This window comes from Penicillium solitum, assembly GCF_028829755.1.
Source record: "Penicillium solitum strain IBT 25940 chromosome Unknown utg000001l_segment0_segment0, whole genome shotgun sequence".
NCBI lineage: Eukaryota > Fungi > Ascomycota > Eurotiomycetes > Eurotiales > Aspergillaceae > Penicillium > Penicillium solitum.
This window is the reverse complement of record NW_027072121.1, coordinates 9,285,340-9,307,219: the sequence shown is the minus strand read 5'-3', so window position 1 is coordinate 9,307,219 and position 21,880 is coordinate 9,285,340. Positions and strand designations below refer to the sequence as shown.

General features: G+C 46.8%; 8 protein-coding genes across 8 annotated transcripts; 4 read left to right on the top strand and 4 right to left on the bottom strand.

The window, feature by feature from the left end:
• Positions 1 to 238: 238 nt before the first annotated feature.
• Positions 239 to 1,960, top strand: N7455_003594 (putative nonsense-mediated mRNA decay protein Upf3; the record flags this gene model as incomplete). Its single annotated transcript, XM_040960008.1, has 2 exons — positions 239 to 483; positions 550 to 1,960. The coding sequence occupies 2 exons, from the start codon at positions 239 to 241 to the stop codon at positions 1,958 to 1,960; spliced, it is 1,656 nt and encodes a 551-aa protein (XP_040809565.1).
• Positions 1,961 to 3,644: 1,684 nt separating this feature from the next.
• Positions 3,645 to 5,933, top strand: N7455_003593 (Zn(II)2Cys6 transcription factor; the record flags this gene model as incomplete). Its single annotated transcript, XM_040959961.1, has 5 exons — positions 3,645 to 4,029; positions 4,082 to 4,287; positions 4,341 to 4,741; positions 4,789 to 5,379; positions 5,435 to 5,933. The coding sequence occupies 5 exons, from the start codon at positions 3,645 to 3,647 to the stop codon at positions 5,931 to 5,933; spliced, it is 2,082 nt and encodes a 693-aa protein (XP_040809542.1).
• Positions 5,934 to 6,036: 103 nt separating this feature from the next.
• On the bottom strand, positions 6,037 to 6,712 carry N7455_003592 (uncharacterized protein; the record flags this gene model as incomplete). Its single annotated transcript, XM_065604525.1, has 3 exons — positions 6,037 to 6,365; positions 6,469 to 6,531; positions 6,583 to 6,712. The coding sequence occupies 3 exons, from the start codon at positions 6,710 to 6,712 to the stop codon at positions 6,037 to 6,039; spliced, it is 522 nt and encodes a 173-aa protein (XP_065463016.1).
• Positions 6,713 to 7,430: 718 nt separating this feature from the next.
• On the bottom strand, positions 7,431 to 7,956 carry N7455_003591 (uncharacterized protein; the record flags this gene model as incomplete). Its single annotated transcript, XM_040959969.1, has 2 exons — positions 7,431 to 7,691; positions 7,759 to 7,956. 2 exons carry the CDS (start codon positions 7,954 to 7,956, stop codon positions 7,431 to 7,433), a joined length of 459 nt encoding a protein of 152 aa, XP_040809523.1.
• A 3,177-nt stretch (positions 7,957 to 11,133) lies between these two features.
• On the top strand, positions 11,134 to 12,641 carry N7455_003590 (FAD-dependent oxidoreductase; the record flags this gene model as incomplete). Its single annotated transcript, XM_040960000.1, has 4 exons — positions 11,134 to 11,538; positions 11,600 to 12,323; positions 12,380 to 12,458; positions 12,506 to 12,641. 4 exons carry the CDS (start codon positions 11,134 to 11,136, stop codon positions 12,639 to 12,641), a joined length of 1,344 nt encoding a protein of 447 aa, XP_040809578.1.
• A 684-nt stretch (positions 12,642 to 13,325) lies between these two features.
• Positions 13,326 to 15,024, bottom strand: N7455_003589 (aldehyde dehydrogenase family protein; the record flags this gene model as incomplete). Its single annotated transcript, XM_065604524.1, is given in 5 exon segments — positions 13,326 to 13,512; positions 13,566 to 13,635; positions 13,693 to 14,351; positions 14,365 to 14,895; positions 14,966 to 15,024. The coding sequence occupies 5 exon segments, from the start codon at positions 15,022 to 15,024 to the stop codon at positions 13,356 to 13,358; spliced, it is 1,476 nt and encodes a 491-aa protein (XP_065463015.1). The 3' UTR covers positions 13,326 to 13,355.
• Positions 15,025 to 18,333: 3,309 nt separating this feature from the next.
• N7455_003588 (EXPERA domain-containing protein) lies at positions 18,334 to 19,566 on the top strand. Its single transcript, XM_065604523.1, has 4 exons — positions 18,334 to 18,581; positions 18,650 to 18,813; positions 18,874 to 19,093; positions 19,146 to 19,566. The coding sequence occupies exons 1-4, from the start codon at positions 18,350 to 18,352 to the stop codon at positions 19,262 to 19,264; spliced, it is 735 nt and encodes a 244-aa protein (XP_065463014.1). The 5' UTR covers positions 18,334 to 18,349; the 3' UTR covers positions 19,265 to 19,566.
• Positions 19,567 to 20,061: 495 nt separating this feature from the next.
• N7455_003587 (uncharacterized protein) lies at positions 20,062 to 20,289 on the bottom strand (the record flags this gene model as incomplete). Its single annotated transcript, XM_040960026.2, has 1 exon — positions 20,062 to 20,289. The coding sequence occupies one exon, from the start codon at positions 20,287 to 20,289 to the stop codon at positions 20,062 to 20,064; it is 228 nt and encodes a 75-aa protein (XP_040809597.2).
• Between the last annotated feature and the right edge of the window lie 1,591 nt (positions 20,290 to 21,880).

Genomic DNA, 21,880 nt, shown 5'->3' with positions numbered 1-21,880 from the left:
GAACCTTGGAACCTTGGAAATGGATGAATCCATGGGTGCACTTCGGCACGTGTTCATGACGATGCTGACTGACTAGCTAGGCGGTGAGAACTCATGTCCAATCACACCGCCTTCAGCCCCGTAGGTGCTATCAACTTAGACAAGTGGGCTGGCTGGATCCCTCGGGATTTCCATGACTTCGCCTTGGGAAACGGAAATAAAGCCTATCAGTTCTTCTCATTGAAAACGCTTCACCACCATGCAGCCCGGGAAGACCACAGCCGGTCTGTTGCCAATTTCGGCAGCAGCTACGCAAAAGTCGGGCTCTGGAGCGCCCGCAAAGAAAACACCCAAACCTCCCGCTCCACGTCTGAAACTTCTCATTCGACGTTTACCGCCCGGGCTAACACAGGCCGAGCTGGAGAGTGCTCTTGGGGGCCAGTGGAAGGCTGGAGCAGGAAACGTCGACTGGCTTCAGTACAAAGCTGGCAAGGTGTCGAAAGAGTAGGATTCACCATCCTCCTATGCAATGTTATATTGCTTTCGGCTAACTGGACATTCTTCAAATAGCCCCAACAAACCATCGCGCCCGTCAAGAGCGTACATCCACGTTGTGTCCACCGAGTGTGTCTCTTCGCTCTCGGACGTCGTGCGCCAAGCTTCTTTCCAGGACGCTCGCAACACTCTACATGACCCCATCCTACTTGGACCTCCGTCGCTGGAGTTTGCACCTTATGCCAAGACCCCCGGAAGCCGCTCGCGCAAGGATGCTCGTCAAGGCACGATTGATCAAGATTCAGACTTCATCGTTTTCTTGGAAAGTCTGACCCAGCCTATTACCCGGCCGGCCGCTGTGGATTCCACGGCCGATGCTGAGGACAAGAAGAAGGAAACCGTAATCACCACCCCGCTGGTGCAGTTCATCAAAGACAAGAAAGCCAGCAAGTTAAAGGACGGGAGCGCCTCCAAATCCAAACACGGTCGGTCGGACAAGGAATCAAAACAGGAGAAAGTGCAGGCGAAAAAGCTTCTGCAGAGGGGCGAGAAGCAAACCTCGGCAAACTCTTCTGAGAAGAAACCCAAAGGGGAGAAGACAAGCAAGGACTCTGTCAAGGCAACCAAGCAAGGAACCGCCACCAATGCCAAGGGAAGCAAGTCGAGTACTACATCAAACACAGCAAAGGATACGACTGCGGCCCCAGAGCGGAAGAGAGAGCGCGGAAATGTCACAGCAGCCACCAAGATCCTTCAGCGTGATCTTGGACTCTCGACATCTGGTGGGCGACGACGCGGCAAAGGTGGTTCGACTGATACTGCATCACCTAAGAACGAGAGCTCTCGAGACTCGGCCATTCCATCAGCCGATCTGCCCAAGAAGGAGACAACCAGGCCTCCCAAAACCGCATCATCCACAACCAGTTCTTCAAAGCCCAAGGACGGCCAGTCATCCTCGCGACCCGATGTACCTACTGCGCCGCCTACAACCCTACCAGCCAAGTCTACTAAAGGTGCCAAATCAAAGCACCCATCAACTGCTAAACAAGCATTCCTCAAGCACGCCAATCCATCCCAGGGTGTGACCGAAGCGCTGCTGCAGTCTGCATTCACCCCATTCGGAGCAGTGACGAAGGTCGAAATTGACAAGAAGAAGGGATTCGGATACATAGATTTTGCTGAACCGGAAGCACTTCGCAAAGCCATCGCTGCGAGTCCCGTGTCCGTGGCCCAGAGTCAAGTGGTGGTCTTGGAGCGCAAAGAGAACCCCGGAGTTGAAAAGTCTCGGAAAGGCCGCGAGAGTTTCACTGCCAATAAGGCCAAGGTTCCCGCCGAAGCTGCTGGAAGCGCTTCAGGAGCTGGCAGTAATGTTGGAAGTAACGCTGGCTCCTCCCGCGGATCCCGTGGAGGGCGTGGATCGCGGAATAAGGGACCCAAGGGGACCGCTGGAGCTCCAGAGAAAACTGGAGGCACCGAGGCGGAGTGAGGCCAGGCCGACAAATTGAGTTCTTCAGCAGTTCACGAGACATGATACCCGAAGACATGACAAGTTTAATTAACTACATGGTGGCCACGGCAAAGGATTTGATATACTATGCCCGCATCATAGGCCAGGCAGTACCAAGTCAATATTGAAAAAAAAGAATGTAGCTAGCTAGGTCAGGGCAGGGAGGCTAAAGTCGAAGCATACAAACTATGTCCAAGAAAGGACATGGGATACACGGCACTAGTGTGACCATGGCATATCAGTCTATAACGTAACGTCAGGAGACAAGTCAGTCCACCTACATCATCTTACTCGTACAAATGAAACCGCATGCGCATAAACCCATTGAGATGAATATAAATTTCTTTTCGCTATCTGCATAACTCCCTCACAGCTCACTATTCCATCTACCAATTTGGAAGAGGACCTTTCAGACCTCCTCAACACCCACCAGGACCGACCGACCGAAGTCAGACATCGAGACCAGGTCAAGATCATCACCACTCCCTGGACCGAAACGCAGACACTGCGAACAGCACGCGTGACAGTCGAGGCGGGAGTAAAAAGGTTTCACTTTAGGGCATCGAGGACATGTAGTCATCAGCAAGGGTGGAGATTCTGTGGCTCTTTTAAAGAGTTTAGAAAGGGGACGTCTACTCTAAAGTGATTCTTTGAACTGTGGAAGTGGTCAGTAAAAATGTTTCCGTTACAGTGAAAAGCTGATTTTCAACTGTAGGGGGGAGGAGGAACATACGTAGAGTCGCTTGAAAAACAAAAGAAGGTACGGGGGTCTGGGCTTATTTATATTCCTGACGGTCACGCTAGCGCTAAGCGAGAGTGTTGTATGTTTGTCTGGTTTGGTTTGGTTTGGTTTGTTTGGTTTAGCCTTTCTCTGGCCTTTTCATGGTTGATCCAATTATCTGCCAATCCTGTTACTCAGAGCGGATCCTCTTTAGAAATTTTCAACTTCGGTCTGCATTTTTCATTCCGGAGATTACTTTGTTACATACTTTGTATAATTCTATGTGTCACATAATTTAGGTCAGCGAAATCGAGGTCACCTTCGGCAAGCCGGCTTACCGGTCCTATTCACCGGCTAATTGGGAAGATTTTATAACTAATCGTTATATCTATTTTAGATGTTGTATGTTGTACGCCGTATACATATAAACTATACCTCTGAATGCGCTGGAAAAAAAAAACCTCTCTAAAATATATAGATTTTCCCTCCACCTTATTATTGAGTCTCATCAAGTACACCTAGGCAATATTACCAAGTCACCAACTAATCCACCTTGGATACGTTGTATGTACATACGATACAACATTTAATATCTACATATTATTATTATAATCATGGTGCCGGTACCTCAAAAGGCGTCCGTTGTTTCCACCGAAATGGCCTGTTCTACATAAATACGTAGTACTTTTAGTACCATACACTCTCCTTCCGGGGTATTCGACATGCAAAAGATCCAATACTACCAGAAGACTTTCTCCTTTTTTTAAAAAAACAAAAAAAAAAATTAATCATCTGCCAGAAGTGCCTCTTCCGAAAGCCCCATGGACGTCGGGCCGCGCACGCTTATCGCTTATCGCTTATCTTTTATCCCCGGTCGAGTGGACGGCGGTATGCGGGGATCTCATCCAACCCCAGACCCGTGGACTTGTAGACTCTTCAAGCATGCCACGCCCCAAGGTTCATCCAGCGAATCGGCTACGGGCGAACACTGCATGCACTGCCTGTCGTGCATCCAAAAAGCGCTGCAGTGGTTATTTCCCATGCACCAACTGTATTCACAAAGGACGTGACCGCTCATGCACTCCATTCAAGTCCTTACCAAATGCAGGCCTCCGAAATCGTCTTGTACCTCCTTCTCAACCTACTGTTGAGGCACCCCGGACATGGAGGGGAATGACAGTCGATTTACAAACCCCGTTGAGGTCACAGTCTCATGATATTGGTACGCCCCATCCCGAGTTTGACAAGCTGCAGGCGGGATCGCACTCCCCTGAAGTTACGCATCGGACGCATCCGCGCATGCTCCGCAATCTGCAAGGGGAACGAGGTATGAACTGTTGCGACTGCCATGCAAATCATTCGATTGACACTGTCCGCAGTGTACGTCGGGAAAGCCGCCTCTCTGTCATTTCTACAATTGCTTCGAGATACAGTGACCCAACATATCGGGCCCTCACAGTTCTCTCATAATGGGGGAAGTGAAGATATGCTAGAAGCAGAAGCTCATCATGATCTGTTGAATTTCTCCCAAGAATGTTGCACTGTTGACGAGAAGGACCGATTTATCCAGAATTATCACGCAGCGGTAGGACGAATTCCAATCATGGATCTGGGGATAAATTACTAATAACATGCAAGACGAGCGGGTTTTTCAATTTGAGCTTTAGTGATGATGTTTCATCTACATTGATTAGCCCAGAGGAGCCTAAAACCGACCGGGAAAGGACCAGAGCGGCCATCATGGACCTTATGGTTGCTATCGGAGCACAATCCTGTCCGAACGATCGAAAAACCCTTCAGGCGGAGCGGTTTTACTTTGCTCGCGGTCAACGCAGGACGTTTGCCAACATGCTAGAAGATCCTAGTGTCGATTTAGTCCGAGTATTTCTGCTCATGTCCTTTTATATGCTGGGGGCATGCCGGCGAAACACGGCATTCATGTACCTGGGGGTGGCATCACGAGCAGCAGTGGCGCTTGGGCTCCATGCAGAGTCTCCAGGGTCAATAAGCCCCGATGAGAGTGATAAGAGCAATGAACGGTAAAAGCTTCTTGCAAGATCCACTTGGCCCAGCTAATCCCCAATAGATCACGATTATGGATGAGCTTATGCATTCTCGATTTGCTTGTCAGTTCCATCCTCGGAAGACCTTCTGCTATATCACCGCTATTACCCGAGAATCGACAAGAACCTAGTGATATTGGGGACGGACCGCCTGATCCTGGCCTGGTAGCTTCATATCGGTTATCCTTGATCCTGGACGAAATAATAAACTGTATTTACAGTGAAAAGGCCGCATCCGCACAGCAGGCAGACCTCCTATTATGCAAATTAAACGGCTGGTGTGAATATCTACCGCGATCATTAAGGACGTCATCTTTGGGACACAAAGATCAGAGCACTTTCCGAGAGCATACAATCGGAAACATGCACGTTGCATGTTCATATCATTTTGCGGTGATCTTAGTCACCCGACCTTTCCTCGTCTCGGCCTTGAGTGTCCGGCTCGCCCGGTTACACCAAAGCCTCTCGACCGGGGATCCCATTGAAGTGCCTGAGGAGGACCCAGCCCACTCCCGCCTCGCGGCAGCATGTATCGATTCTGCTCTGTATATGCTGCAAACATGTCTGGAGGTTCATAGGTCCGGTCTTCTTCTTCGGAATATGTGTATTCTCAAGTTCGTCTCCGCGAATACCGATCTAGTAACTTCAAGGCTAATATGCATCAAACAGAGCGTTTATCTTTGCCGCAGCCCTTGTGCTCGGGTTCTCCATGTTCTCTCATCGTGAGGTGGATTCTGAGATTGATGATGTATTCCGCGGTGCCCTGACCATCTTGCGCATGCTGGCGTTGCAGTCTGCGCAGGCAGCTCATTACCTAGAGATAATAACGAAGCTAGAGGCCGCTATAAGCAAACAGCGCCAGCGACTCGTTGCCCAAGCCCGACAGCGACGGAGTCAATACGTCACTCGGATCTTTAGTTTGAACGACACCCCAGCAACACCGCAGACACAGGGTGAGGGGGACGAAGAAGAAGAAGAAGAAGAAGCGGTAAATACGACCCCACCTCTATCGCATAGTGTCACATCATACGCGTGGTTACATTCAGACGATGGCACCGCTGCTGCTGTCTCACCCCCCATGATTGATGGAACTTTATTTAATTGGGAGGGTATGGATTTGCCGCTATGGGATAGTTTCCCATTTCTGGCAGAATCAACTACAATATGATGAAATACAATATGTATACTATATACCTGCGAATTACAGTGGGACTACATTGGCATCTAGGCTCCCAAAAACGAAGAACCGCAAAATGTAGATTCAATTTCTTCTAAATAGACGACTTCACGGTCGGAATTAAGAAGCCAGGGGGATAAATATTCGAAGTGTCCCAGTAGAGCTGGTAAATATCGTCGACATCCGTGTCTTTCAGACGGAACGAATCGCACAGGAGTCCATTCTCATTTTGCCACATGAGATACCTGCCGTAGAAAAGAAATTGATCTACCTTCGCATCGTCCGGTGTATCGACGTCGTTCCCAGTGAAACCCACAGGTAGCACCATGTTGGGTGTGGGACGGATGTAGAAGAACGTGTCAGAGTCAAAGGTGTAGTCCTTGTTGGTGGCCGTGGCGATGATTCGGGAGTTTTTGAAGACGACTAAAAAATTATTAGTAGTTTGTCCTAGTTAGAAGAAAAAGGAAATATATATATATATATATATATATAAATGCGAATGAAATAAAAGAGCAATAAACCCTACATGTAACGTCGGTTGTCACCGATCCAGACACCCACTGGGACGAATCGCCGACATATGCGAGTCCTAGGTATCGGGTCAGATGGGGATCAGACTCATGCGGGAAATCAGAACAACCGTCAGAATAAAAAACATTGGCTCCCTCAGGGGTGACACCATAGGCAAGAATGGAGAAGGATCCTGTTGGATAGCGCTTTTGCAGGCCCGACTCAGAGAGTGCAGCCATGGCTTGTGAGGCTAAAGCCATGCTGGTCGGTAGGATATTCAGTCTCATTATTTGGGAGATAACTCTAGAGAGAAGATTGGATACTGGCGGTAGGCTTGCAGTTGAGCAGTTATGTTATATCCCATTGTCAGACTCAGACAACAAGTCTGGGGTGACGCAGTCAGACTCTACTTGGATTAACCTTCCAAGATTCAATGTGCTGACAGCGTTAATCATAATTTTATTTGAACCTGGTCAGAATCAAATTAATTCACCAATCAGTGACAAAGACCACTCTGGAGTATTGTAGAAAGCGATATTATTATAGGTCACACTTTAGCACTTCCTGAGTAATAGGCTCTGATTAAACTAGTTATAGTTATATCGAACAAAAGTCACTAGGAATGACCCCAGCCTCAGAACCAGCTGGACAATGGCAGGCAAAGGTATGCTGCACTGTAACACTTCTTCTTGGTGGTAAACTGGAGAATCCAATGTCGCTTGCTTGCTGTGCAACCAGAAATTGTTTTTCTTGTCTTTTTTTTTTCACATTGGGTACTCGATCATTGAAATCGAAAAAGAAAGAGTGGCCTACCTTAACACAAGCTATACAGTATCCCCGGGTACAGGTATGAAGCCAGCCAGAAGGCCGCCTCAGTTAAAGAGCTTGGGTTGAGGATCTTGATAGGATAAAGCTCAGTCCACGGACCCGAAAATCCACGTAGTACATATGGTGGGAGTCGAGAATCATTGGAAAGCATCAAGTCGGGATCATCTGCAGCAGGAGGGCCTGGTTCAAAGTCTGGAAGCCACCAGAGATGGCTAGACTTGGCGTACACCCGTAGCACCCCATGTTGAGGATATTGAGCCTCGATGTGAAAATGCACCGGAGCAATAGGGCATCCATTTTTTTACTGTGTACTTCTCGGCAGTCAGGGTCCGAGCAAGGCGTGAATCCAGCAGCAATCAAGGCATTAGAGGCCATGGTGATTAAATGATCAAGAGTGATGAATTCGACATCCTAGACAGTTAATTTTTGATCTAGGAACAGGGTATACAGGGGGGCCAAGCACTGAATCTTGACTTACTTTCTCATGCTCGTCCCATCTGGCAACTAAACCCTGGGGCAACCCGCCCCAGAGAATATTGGGAACTTGCGCTTCATCTAAAATCCTGGCTACATCTGCAGCCGGCCTTGCTTGGTCCTTGATTACTTTCAAGGCTTCTTCTGAGGGCGGTGGTGACGGTGCGGAACCAAAAGAAAACACGAATTGTGCAGGAGCCATGGTGGCAGGCCAGATGGAAAAACTGTAGAGGCTTTAAAGCAGTTGAGGGCGTCGTTGATGCTTTTATAAGTGTGGAATAGCGCGTCTCTCCAAACCACATGTCATCCCCCCACCTCTACCGAGTCCTTTGACTCGACTAGCTCTGCGACTCGACTGGCCCTCAAAATTCTTCGTATTACATCTTTGTGTCATCGGCCGTCTATACGATGAAAAAAAATTCATCAATCCTAAAGAATAACCCTTCAGACTCGGTTCGGAATCAACTAATGTCACGGATGATCCATAAATAAGCACAAAGAGGGGAGGTAGTCATTGGTAGATGTTTCCAATACATACCTAGGGATTGGTGAAGTGGATACTTTCGTATAAGCCCCGTTTCGGAGGCACTTTGACAGGAACAAGTGTTCATAAAGAACGGCTCTCGTACATCTAATCTGGCATCGACAAAGACACATTCTTTCAATTCTTGGGCACCCTAAAAAAACCCAGAAAGAAAATAGATTCTGCGGCATTTCGGGGGACAAAGATCATAATCCTATGGGCTTTTATTGGTTCTCAAATCCCACCAGCTAATACGCACTCCTTTCTTCTTATATCCAACCCTGTCAAGGTGCTCGAACAAAGATGAAGAAAGGAAAGAAACTCGTAGGATAAGCAAGTATGTAGGAGGGAATCCACTTTGTAAGATTAAGCAGGGAGGTATGGATAAACTATCGGTCTATGTTGTTTCAGTAAAATGGGAAACGGCTGTGGGACTGTGGGATGTTCACGTGTTCAATTTGTGGAAAGCAAGACTTCAGATACATTTCAAAAATAGACAATTCCCAATATTAGGGAAACCAAGGGGATAGACGGGTGAGATGCCTGACAGTACTCGGCTTGGTAAAGAGAATAATACCAGCGCCACTACATCAATTGGATATGGGACTTTGCAGTAACTTCCGACCCTCTCGTGTCTGACTCGCGAGGTCAATTTTGCATCATTCACTCGTGTTCTGTCGGTTGGCTACCTGACAGCCCACACCCTCGAGCCCTACATATAATAGGCCCCTTGGTCAAGAGCAAGAGGCGTCTGCTCTGGCCACAATTTCTGTATGGCAGATCTTGCTGCTGTGATTTGGTTCATGTTTGTGGCAAATTGGACTTGATGTAAAAGATCGATTTGACCAAGAGTCCAGTATCTGCACCCCACTCCATCTGTATCAAATTCATACTTATGACGCCCATTCTCGACAAGCAGATCGTAAATTTGTGAGACTAGAAGGCCAGGAATGACATCAATGACGAACTCCGCTTGGGCGTCATTGGGCACCTTACACGTCAACTCTGAAATGATGAAGTTGGCTTTAGAACCCCCTTTTAGAATAGAGCTTGGGGCGCTGTAGCTTGGCTGGCAATCAATTTGGACGGATTTCCCAGGAGACACTAAAAGGTAGAGACACCAATGGTTTGTTCCCGCATTTTGACTATGCGGCACAACAATGATCTGTCTCACTTTATACGCCAAAATTACGTCCTGGCGACATTTCGGCACAAAATGCACTGGCTGAAAGGTGGCCATGCTGCTATTCAGTAAAAGTCAACATTTGCTAAAGGTGGGTATGAATGCTCCAGGATGATAAATAAAGAGGTTGATAGCTACCTGGGTTATGGATTGCTATGCAGGAATGTCCAATACACCGGCCTGGGCCAGCTCTCTTGCCCTGGTCTCTTATCAGATTCAAACTGTTACGATCTGGAAGAGGTGCGAGGGATGATTCTGCCATTAGATTCCGACTTCGATGGATGTTTGCACAGTTTGTTTGTTGTTCGTCCAGGACCCCACAAAGGTCCTGTCAGACTTGTCTCCTCTCTTCCTCTTTTCTTCCCTTCTCTGTACTTAGTATTCTCGTTAAATGCACTCTTTTACTTTGAAGAATTGGCTGGTAACACAAACTAGCGTAATTGGGTCTGTATGCAATTTTTTCTTGATATGTTGAGGACGATACTGTGGGTAACAGAGCGGATAGAAATATGATAAAAGATGAAATGTTATGATAGAATGGGAGCAGGAACAAACCTATCAAATATGCCACAGGTCAGCTACTCACGGATTTCATATTGATATACACAACAGAGCGATGACACCTCTCTCATCAGAACCAATGCTAACGGTATACTTCCTAAAGTCTAGAGCACCCGTTTTATTGATGACGTAACGGTGATCAGCTTATCGTGGAGGACAGATCTGATGGGGGGAAGGTCCCCATTCCTCATCGCACCCAGGTGTCGGGTCACATAAGTTCACTGGATTGGCCCGCAGGTAGTCGTTGAGCCTCTGTTTCCTCTAGTTGAATTTCTTCGATGGCCTTATGTGGCTCTTTATGTAGGCCGAGAAATTAATGAGAATTGGGGGTCGAATTTGGGGTTTAGTGGTGTGATTGTGAAGTTCTGCATAGAAATATATGTATCGTACATTCTATATATATTGTGTCCCAACTTTTGATGATTCGATTCTAACCAGATCTTTGAAGATTTTGATAGATGTATTCATTGTCTAATTATGTATTTGGTATATTCCAGGACTTTCATTTTATGTACCATATATAAATAGGACGAGACAACCACGATTTATACCAGAACGCAATTTTTTAACATTGATATAGCACCTTATAATCTTGCTTTGATAGTTTTTCTTCCATTCGTAACTTAATACATACGACCATAGGGTGTGGAAAACAGGGCTTCCCGTCCGCTCAGCCGTACTTAAGCCACACGCCGGTGAGTTAGTAGTTGGGTGGGTGACCACCAGCGAATCCTCACTGTTGTATGTTTTTTTGCTCCTTGTTTTTTTTTTGCCTTTCCATTTTTATGAGAAACCCTTCATCCCTCACGTAGTAATGTGATAGATAATGGCTTATACGTCTTTTGCCCGGATAGCGCAGCTTTTGAATTGATTCCGATAGACAGGGAAAGTATAAAAGCCGAAGATAAGCGCCAGTGCGCGGCCCGCGGTGACCCGAGTGCACCATCCGCCAGCCGATGTAGAAATCCGTGAAGTGTATATGAGAAGATATAGAGATAAGGAATTAATGGGAGAGAATCTGCTATATATTCACCTTGACACTCGCAGTTTTCTGTATCGATTCAACCTGCTTCAAACCCACAAGCTTTATTGATTTATCTACTACATACACCATGTCAAACTGGAGGAGTCTCAATGTCGGCGTTATTGGCGGGGGAATCGGCGGCATGTCGGTTGCAATTGCCTTGCGTCGTGCAGGACACACTGTGACCATCTATGAAAAGTCAGACTTTGCAGGTGAAGTCGGCGCTTCGGTTTCGTGTGCTGCCAACGGAACCCGCTGGCTACACGAATGGAACGTGGATATCGCCAAGGGTGACCCTGTGGTTTTGAAGAAGCTTATCAACCGCGACTGGAAGACGGGCGAGCCTGTCAGTGTGTACGACCTTGACGATTATGAGAAGCGCTGGGGATATGTTTACAACATGTTCCATCGTCAGTACATGCATGCTATGCTAAAGGATTCGGCGCTGGGTGAGGGTGAAGGAGTGCCAGCAACTCTCAAAGTAAACTACCGGGTACGTCCATCACTGGAATCTGCTTGAAACCAAGCATGTGCTAATATTACCTGGGATTTAGTGCCGCGATATCGATCTGAAGACGAGTACAGTCGTCTTCGAGAACGGCGAGATCATAAGCCATGACCTAATCGTCGGTGCAGATGGAATCGGATCGGCTGTTCGAGGAATTATTGGAATCACCCCAGAAAAGCGAGCCTCCGAGCAGAGCTGCTTGCACACCAATGTCAAAACCGAGGATGCGATCAGGCTCGGCCTGGTGAACTACTCCAAGAATAGCGCACTGGAGTACTGGGGTGGACAGGAAGGCAAATGGGATAAGATTGTTCTGTCACCCTGTAACGGAGGCGAGCTTTTGTCGTACTACTGCTTCTTCCCGCGCGAGAAAGGCGACTATTCAACACAAGCGTGGGGGGCCGAAGACCGCCCCGTTGAGGAACTGCTCGCCCCATACCCGGAACTCGACGGACAAGTGTTTGAACATCTGAAGATTGGGGCAGAGATTAAGCCATGGCGTCTCTGGGTCCATGACCCGTACCCGTATATCCAAAGCGGTAACACCTGTCTCTTGGGGGATGCTGCACACCCGATGATGCCTCATCAAAGCCAAGGAGCCTGCATGGCCATCGAAGACGCGGCAGCACTTGGACTCTTATTTGATAAGCGTTATTTCTCAGGGGATATTGCTCAAGCCCTCGCTGTCTACCAGGAGGTACGTCTGCCTCGTGCCACAAGGGTACAGGAAGCAGCAGCCAAGGCGGCTTACAATATCAACGAGCGGATTGGTGAGTGACTTTTACTTCATAATATTGCAGTGCATTGCCTTCTGACCAGCCCATAGGCTTCTCCGTCAACAAAGATATTCCCACGTACAAAGTTGAAGATGCGAAGAAGGTTCTTACGATCGAGGAGATGAATGCGTGAGTTTGAGAAACTTCAGGTTTTGGGCCATACTGACAATGACCAGCTATGACATGTATAGAGACATTGAAGAGAAACTCGCCGCAAAGCGTGGAACAACCTATACCGGGAAATTCCTATGTGGACTTCCCGTCGGACTTGAGCTACCGAACGGGATCACGATCGGTGCAGTTGGCGCATAATTTAAGTGATTTTCTGAAATAGGGAAGCAGTCATTGGCTATGTTTTATCATTTAGTTTGGCTTGTGTTGATTGAGATGTTTGTACATTGCGCTAGTCTACGTAGTCAAGAAACAATGAATACCTAGTAAATACCAAAGTCGCTGGAGGTGTATGCCCCACCCATATACACCCATATACACCTTTCTAGAGCAATACAAAATGGCAACAATCTACATCAATGGGCGGTATAATCCTGCCAAGAATCCTGCCGAGCTTAGCCCGGAGTCGATTGTTGCAGTCACCGAGCTTCTCGGGGGGAGATGTACCGACCCCGCGATAGCAGTCTACGGTGGAACGGGGAAAAGCAATTTTAAGGACAATATTAGAATGATGAAACAATATTTATTTGTAGTAATTTAAGGCTGTATTATTATGTAGACTAACCAAGCTACACACACCTACTGTTTTAAGACTCTGTCGCATACATAGAAACATGGGCCGCGGGTCTGCCCACAAATTAATGTATATGCTCCAAGGTAGCTACTATGTAGATTATGTAGATATGTATGTATGTACCTAGGTAGGCATCGGAAAGGAATTTGATAGGAATCAAAGTTATTCAATTTGGATTATATACAAAACAAAAATCATATATCATCATTTCATTGGATTGAATCACCCAACTACTAGTAATTTATTGTTTTCTCTTTTTGGTGGATTTTTTCATTTTTCATTTAGAACAGAGCATCGCCCAGGCGGTAGTGCACAGTCTTGACCTGGGTGTAGTTCTCAAGAGCGTAGGAACCGAGCTCACGGCCAATGCCGGACTCCTTGAAGCCACCGAAGGGAGCCTGGTAAGAGATCATGTTGTAGTTGTTGATCCACACGGTACTACAATAGAGTTAGCTTTGTTACAGCAGTACACTTGATCGGATAAAACATACCCAGCCTTGAGAGCATTAGAAACACGGATGGCAGTGTTGATATTCTTGGTGTGAACGGCAGCAGCGAGACCTGGATACAGTTAGAATAATAATTCAGGGTTTCACGATGAATGCAAACAACACATACCGTAGTTGGTGCTGTTACCAATGCGGATGGCATCAGCCTCATCCTTGAACTTGGTGACGGCGATGACGGGGCCGAAGATCTCCTCCTGGGCAATCTTCATTTCGGGAGTGACGTCGGTGAAAACGGTGGGCTGGATGAAGTAGCCCTCAGTACCGTGGCGCTCACCACCCAGGGCGACAGTCGCACCCTCGTTCTTGCCGTGGTTGATGTACTCCATGATGCGGTCGAACTGGAGCTGCGAAACCTGGGGACCCTGGAAGGTGTCACCCTCGAAGGGATTGCCGAGCTTGTTCTGAGCGGCACGCTCCTTGAAGCGAGCGACAAACTTGTCGTGGATGCTCTCCTGGACCAGCAGGCGAGAACCGGCGCAGCAACACTGGCCGTGGTTGAAGAAGATACCGAAGTTAGCCCATGAGATGGCGTTATCGATATCGGCGTCCTCGAAGACGATGTTAGGGGATTTGCCACCCAGCTCGAGGGTGACCTTCTTCAGGTTAGACTTAGCGGCGGCCTGTAGGATCATACGGCCGACAAGGGTGGAACCGGTGAAGGCGACCTTATCAATGTCCATGTGGCTAGAGATGGCGGCACCAGCAACACGACCGAAGCCGGAGATAACGTTGATGACACCGGGGGGGGAAGCCAGCCTCAACAATGAGCTTAGAGGCGTACAGACCAGACAGAGGGGTCTGCTCAGCGGTCTTAATGATCACGGTGTTACCGGCAGCGATAGCGGGTCCGATCTTCCAGGCCCACATAAGAATAGGGAAGTTCCAGGGGATGATCTGACCACAGACACCAACGGGCTCGTGGCGGGTATAGGAGAGGGTCTCGGAGTTAGTGTCAATGGTCTGGCCAGTGATCTTATCGGCCCAGCCACCGTAGTAGCGCAGGCAGCCGGAAGCATTGGCAATATCGACCTTGGCCATGGTGACGGCCTTGCCGTTATCGAGGGCCTCGATGGAAGCCAGGGTCTCCATATCACGCTCGAAGAGGTCGGCCAGCTTGGTAAGCATACGGCCGCGGTCCGAGGGGGTCACCTTCTTCCAGGGACCCTCGAAGGCCTCGCGGGCGGCCTTGACAGCGATGTCGACATCCTTCTCGGAAGCCTCGTAGACGGAGGTGATGGGCTTTTCGGTGGTGGGGTTCAGGGTTTCGAAGGTCTTGCCGTCAACACCCTTGATGAATTCGTTGTTGATGAACCTGAAACGAGGAACCAATTAGCAATTGGGGGTTACTGATATGGGGGGGGGGGGAGGGGTAAAAAGCGTACAAGCCGAGGGGCTGTTCATAAGTGACATTAGGAGTCTTAATGGTAGTGGAGAGCGACATGGTTGCACAGAAAGGGTATCACAAATAGATGCAAGAAAGAGAAAGCGGAGGGGAGGGGGGATCTCCAAGGTTTTTATATCTATACCTAGGTACTCCGTATTTCGCGTCTTTGGTTTTCGTTGACTTTCTTGTTTCTTGACTTTCTTGATGCGGGGTCAACGCCACGTGAGCCACTTTTTTTTTCTGTCATGTAACGGTTTGCATACCTTTGTATTGTCACTTTGTTATTGGCCGTACACTTGACACTTGGAGACGTTGGAGCTTTGTTTTAATTATGTAATTATGTTAATTACGTATATATGTACGGAGTATACGGGGTATAGTTACATATGTAGTTAACTATGTAACAGTACTTAAGAATATGTTACATTTGTACCTAGTACTCCGTACTCCGTACATATAATCACATTCCTATCATTTCTTATGTACCTGTGTATGTACTAAGTATCGGAGACTTTCCTATATTGCCCCTCCTTTCTTTTTTTTTTCTTCTAAAATACAACCTTAGAAGGTCCTTGACTTCGAGGTACATATTAGCTCCATTAAAAGGGGGCTTGGCGCAGAAGCATAGACGTACTAAACGGTGTACCAAGGCCCCCTCTCGGGTCTCGGGTTAAAGCCGACCTCGGGACATCGGGAGGTACCTACATGGAGGTAAGCTGATTTTTATATTAATCCCCGGCAGAATTTCCGAGCTGGTACAAATGCGTCCTTTATAGATAGTTTATGTACGAGTTTATCTCAAGTACCATCATGTTTTGCCCTTTTACCCTTCTTGCACCAAAATCGCCAACGCCCTTTTTTATTTCAGACGGGCGAAAAGAGGGGCAAGTGGGCCTAAAATGTGATCATCGTCATGTCTCCGTACGCGGGCTAATATCTCCCCGGTGACACTGCCAGTGGGGGGGAAGGTATGTTTTAAATCAGCCGAGAATAAGTCTTCACATTTTGGAGATTATTGGTGAGACTGAACTTCAGGGGAAGGTAAGGGTCACATGACTTTTGGATTGCTTAATATGTACTCCGTAAAATCCTCTGAAACCTCTGAAACCCCAGAAAACTGGGGCAAACCCGCATGCTATTACCTTCGTAATCGTCATGATAACACGCAGAAGCCGCAGGTTAGCGTCGACCCCTTGTCCTCTAGAGCGTGCATGAACGATTCAGCCTAGGTCACGAGTCGTCGGCCCAAAGTCATAACCCGACGCAAGAGTTACTCTTGAGACACACTTCTATGTTGTATGAATTCAAGAGAAATGTGCTAGTAGTCTCACGCGCTACCATTGCCCCACCCGGGCCATTGAGTCATTTCTTGTAATTCCACTTGAAACACCGACCATAAATCACTAAGGGTCCAGATGTGACTGAAAACTTTCAAAAGTACAAAGAAGATCGACTAGAATACCTTATCTTTTTTACAGACTTAGATTTACCGAATGAATCCACTGTTTTGTTAAGATTCTTCGCTAGTATTTCACGTATCATTCTCATGTTTTTGTCGGGATTCCAAACCTTGCAATTCTGTCGATACTAAAGCGAAGAGATATACTGCGATTTGGTTACCGTCGCTAGGAAACAGCATCAAACCACTCGACTATCGCATCCAAAAGCTGCGACCAGACGTTGTTTTTCGTCATTTGCTCCGTCACCAACAGTTCCAGTGTGTATTGCTTCTCTCCCAGAGGTAACACATTTCACTGGGGGTGGCTCAGGAGGGTCCGGTCGGTCAAGCGGGAGAACGATAGAAGCTACGTCCTCGCCTCCCACTAGAACATATGTTTGCTTGTCAACATTTTGGAAGTAGAATACTAAGCCGAAGGCTGAGATAACTTGTGGTCAATCGGTGCACTGCCTCGCGATTCCAAACAGTCCAATGGTGTCTCATGGGAGATGGAGTTGATTAATTGAGACTGGAGGGATTCTATGATGTGGGACTTGTCCGCGGTAGTATTGCGCTTTGAGGAACTTGAACTTGACAAAGGACGAGCCGGGGAGGATTTCTTTTCTTTTGTCCATTCAAACAAATTCTCCCATATGCTTCACCCAATGGTTCATGAAATTACGGATGACAATGACCTTTATTTCCGAGGCATCAAAATCCTGATACAGGAAAACACATCCTTGTATAGTATCTCGAGTAACTATATAAGCTGATGACAGAGGTTTTTTTTTCTTTCTTTTTTTTCAGATTCCTGGCGTCGGTAAGGTCACTAGTAATCACAGAGCAATAATTCCATTCACTGCGAGATTGCATGAAAGCAGATCAAATGGCATATCGCTGAAAGTCAGCGACTGGGAGAGTATCGCATATCATATCCTCCGAGATTGAAAGAAGGCTTGCACCCTGAAGTTTCCTAGGAAGCACATAGAGATAAAGCGGATATTGAAAATATAATAATATTCAATCGTATATAAGCACAATCGTCCAATGCAAGCCGATAGGGAAAAGTATAGAGGGTTGCCACTTAACAAGAAAATGATAATTACTAGCCCCAGTATCATCACCACTGGAGTTCATATGGGACCTTCAAGTTACACCCTTGCTTAGAAGACAATCCCTAAATTTGGAGTTACGAAACTGATGTAAAATAACTAGAAGCTCCTGATAGATTCAATAGATCATATGGTTGAATAACCATGTAAAGGTGGGTACCATTCTCATAGATGGTCAATGGCTGGATGTCGCATCAGTTGTCGCCATAGTGAGCTCAGTGGAGAGAAGGCAAGATTTAAATAAAAGTAAGTGAAACGGAAGTATCATAAATTCATACACGCTGGGGAGGTGTCAAAAGAAGTAAAGGAACCAACGGTGTTCATTGGATAGAGCACGATTTGATCTTGATTTAGCCCATTGGAAAGCCTTGTAGTGCGTGTTTTGAACTTGGTCTCACTAAATTTAATGGACTTATGGCTAGGACCGTTTACTTATTAGCATTCCATAGACCGCATCAAGAGCTTTGATCGACGTGCGGCGTGCCTCTCTCTGGTCAGCACCTGCCCAGGTACCTAGGTACCTAGGTAGGCAAAATTAATTCTTCGTCAGCACCCACTCACGCATATGTGAAACTGCAGGACGAAAAAAAAGGCAGATGCGAGGGCTCAGCACTAAGTAAGGCACACGGGTTTAGTGTCTGATTAGCAATATTTTCAAAAATAACTAGCCTGTCAGTGGATCGACACGGCTGGAGGAGTATCCGTGAAGGCCCCGGGGTCCGCGGACCCCGGTACTTTCTTAGATCAATATAAATATCACATAATGACCGTCAGCTATCCCTCATTATAGCCTCATTCTTATTACAGAAGGAAAAAAAAAACACACTATCCAATGGCGGATCCAGTTCAATTCACCAATACCGCAACCTCAGTTTCTCACAACTATTATCCACCTACCATACATCTACCCCAATATGTGGACAATGAAGCCCCTGCAGTTTCGATAATTATTCAATTCGGCTTTCTATGGGCAGCTGTATTGGGAACAGCCTTGATCATCATATGTCGTGTGCGACCGACTGCCAGTAAATCAGATAAGCTTGCTTTCGTTTGGATGTGTCTGAGTAAGCTCTACATTCTCCTTGGCCAAATGAGAAGTTTTGAGCATAAGCTCACTGATATACAAAAAAAGCCGGATTCATCCATTTATTCTTTGAGGCATACTTTGTTATAAATCATAAAACACTTGCAGGCTCACAAGAACTATTCGGCCAGCTATGGAAGGAATATTCTCTTTCCGATTCTCGTTATTTGACATCCGATGCGTTCCTAGTCTCTATGGAGTCTGTTACTGCAGTAGGCTCACATCTCTCAAGTTCGAGTATTGAATTTACCTCTTACTGACTACGTTGTTAGTTCGGTTGGGGCCCTCTTGCCTTCTGTATCGCATATTGTATTACAGTACAGCATCCTGCACGTTATGCTCTGCAGCTTGTGATTTCCGTGGGTCAGGTATATGGCGATGTCCTTTACTATGCAACGAGTTTGCTTGAAGTCTCGTACTGTCGACCAGAAAGATACTACTTTTGGTTCTATTACTTCTTCTTCAATTTCATCTGGATGCTTGTTGGTTGCTGTTCGTGTTATTCCCCATGTGTGGTATTTAAGTTGCTGATATATTTGTCTAGATTATGCGAGCCAGAGCATTACGGAAATAACGAAGGCTTTCGCGAAGCTTGAAGACTGCTCACTCAAAAATAAACAGACAAACTTCAAAACGGACGCCCCCCTTAAGCAAGGGGACTAATTTTGAAAGAAAACAAATCCATTACACTTTTGGAAAGAGCATGAGCATAACTTCTCGATTTTTTCAAGTGTTATGCGAGATGTTTCCCCCGTCCCTACGACCGGTACGGGCGTTGAGCGTCTATTCAAATCCGCGTTGTACAAGGCCGTGATTGTTTCGAAGTATGGCTACAGAGCTACTAAATTGTCGAATATAGACGTACCGTGAGATGGATTTCCATGCCTCAAGTTCTTTTGTGCGAGAAGGTGGTTATAAAAAGAATATTTTTGGGCAACCGAGCTTCCACCAGAAGCAGTCGCAGTTCCTGGTTCCTAGGGCTTATCTTCGCATTCCAAAATGGAGAAAGGAGAATCAACCGGCCAATGATATTTGCATGAAACAACGTCGCAGAACAGGTGGAACCCTGGAGCTCCTAGACACCACGATGCTTACTCCTGGGAGATATGAGATATGACCGTAGCCCCTAGGAATAGAAAGCGCGATCCTAGAACGAAAAGTGCCACCCCCGGAGAACCCACACCTCGTCCCCCGGGAGCTATAATTCTGATTCCTATAGAAGCGTAATATATTACCCGGAATAGTTCTCGTTTTTCCTATAGATTGCTGAAGTAGGGCAATATTGTTGCCGGTTTTGATACAGTATTATCATAAGCTAGGAAATCTAACATACTGGGATATCCTACTTGCGGCGAGAAGCTAATATAGTCATGATTCTAAATGTGACCCTGAATCCTGAATTTGTCTATATACGGGTCTGTATATCTAGAGCCATTACCATTGACATGGGTGACTTTCGATTACTTCAGAGGCTTGATTGCAGCATAATCGAAATGACACAAGCCCGCGAGGAAGGGCACGTGCTCTGGACCCTGGGGCATAAAGCCAGCCAAGTTGAGGAAGTTGTGTGGGAAGCCGAGATCAAAGTCGTAGCCCTTGTCAACCTCTGCCACATCCTTGGGAGTAAGCTCTAGGCTCAAGGCTTCGATATTGGCCTTGAGATGGGGGACTTTGTTTCTGTCAACCATTGGGGGGGGGGGGGGGGGGGATACGGAGCCTGAACCGGTTAGTAAAAGAAAGGTTTATAAGATTGGTATTTCCTAAGATATAGATTATGTAGCGATTAGTAGAGTCGCCATATAATCGGTTACAAATAATATTATAAAATAATCCAACTTGATCATCTCACGAATAAAAAAATCGTGGGGGTAATATTTCATACATCTTATCGGCAGTACGCTCTTATTTTAAGCCACATAGGTCTAGTCAATATCTGAGAGGAGTATCTCATGCGACACATCTCATGCGACACAATTTTTAGTGTCGCGCTCATTGCCCCACAGTGTGTCCCTACTCTCCAGTGCGTCCCTACGCAAGCCACGTTCTCTTTGCAAGTCCCTAGATAGACATGAGCTATCCCCAGCCCTAGTTGCCCCTAGTATTTAGATTTGTATTCCTAGATTCCTACTGCCCAACCTCTGGGAACTATTTGCTAATTCTGGGGAGCCATCGTGATCCTGGGATTCGTACTGGGCCAGGACCAGATATAAAAAGTGTGGGTGACTCAACTGATCCACCGGCACCGATCTTGCTAAATTCCAAAGCCCGGGGAACCCAATACTCGTTCCTGGGGCTATCCAGTTCACTCCCAGGAGCTGTAGATCCCCTAGATGCGATGAGTCTGATTCCTAGGAGCGACCAAGAGCGTTCCTAGGACTTATGCTATGGAATATGATCTCAGGCACGTGAGAGTCTTGCGAAAGCGGGATCTGATATGGGTAATCAATTTTGGAAGGCAAATTTGAACGCGGGAAAAGCACAAAGACGACACTGTTTGAAGACACATGATGTTGATGAACAGCAACAGCAAAGCACAATCAATATCAACGATGCTCTCCACGACAATCAGTGGTAGACGAGATGAGACACATAGTCTATAAGACATTGTCGACGAGTACTAAAGTAGTGAATGATGAGGGTCAACAGCAAGCAAATTTGCGGTCATTGAACAAGTGATTATCTCGGAAAGCGAGTACAGTAAAGACAAAATGGTTGGAAGAAAAAATAAAACATTTAATTCATGTTGGATGCCTGAGGCATCACAATGTGATAGAACATGCAGATAGCTTCTCTCTCCTCTCCCTCTCTCCCTCTCTCTCCTCTCTATGCGCCAGATCAAGACAATACATGCAGTGCTTTCTCCATTCAATCTCCATTAATTCATTCGTTCTCTTAGTGAAAGAAGTAGGGCGTTTATTGGATATTATTGGGTAGACGACACTCTTCACTGCACATCAGCCGCATTTTTCCTAATAACTAGACACCCACCCCCCCCCCCCCCCCCCCCAGTCTAAGTCTATAGCAAAAATTAATTTCACCCGTCCTGGGCAAAGCGTCGTGCCAAGGCTATTTTATGCCATATTTTCTAGGCCTTCGTCCACCCCTTTGTCCACCACACTCCTACCTTGGATAGTTCTCATAGTAATCAATAGAAGCCGTGCTGAGCTTCTCCCACCTTCACGATAGCGTCTCATTGATTCATGTCCAGACCTTTCCATAAATATAGAAGTCACCTTGTCTCGACCACAGTTGAATTACGCACGCGATAAGCTGACTACA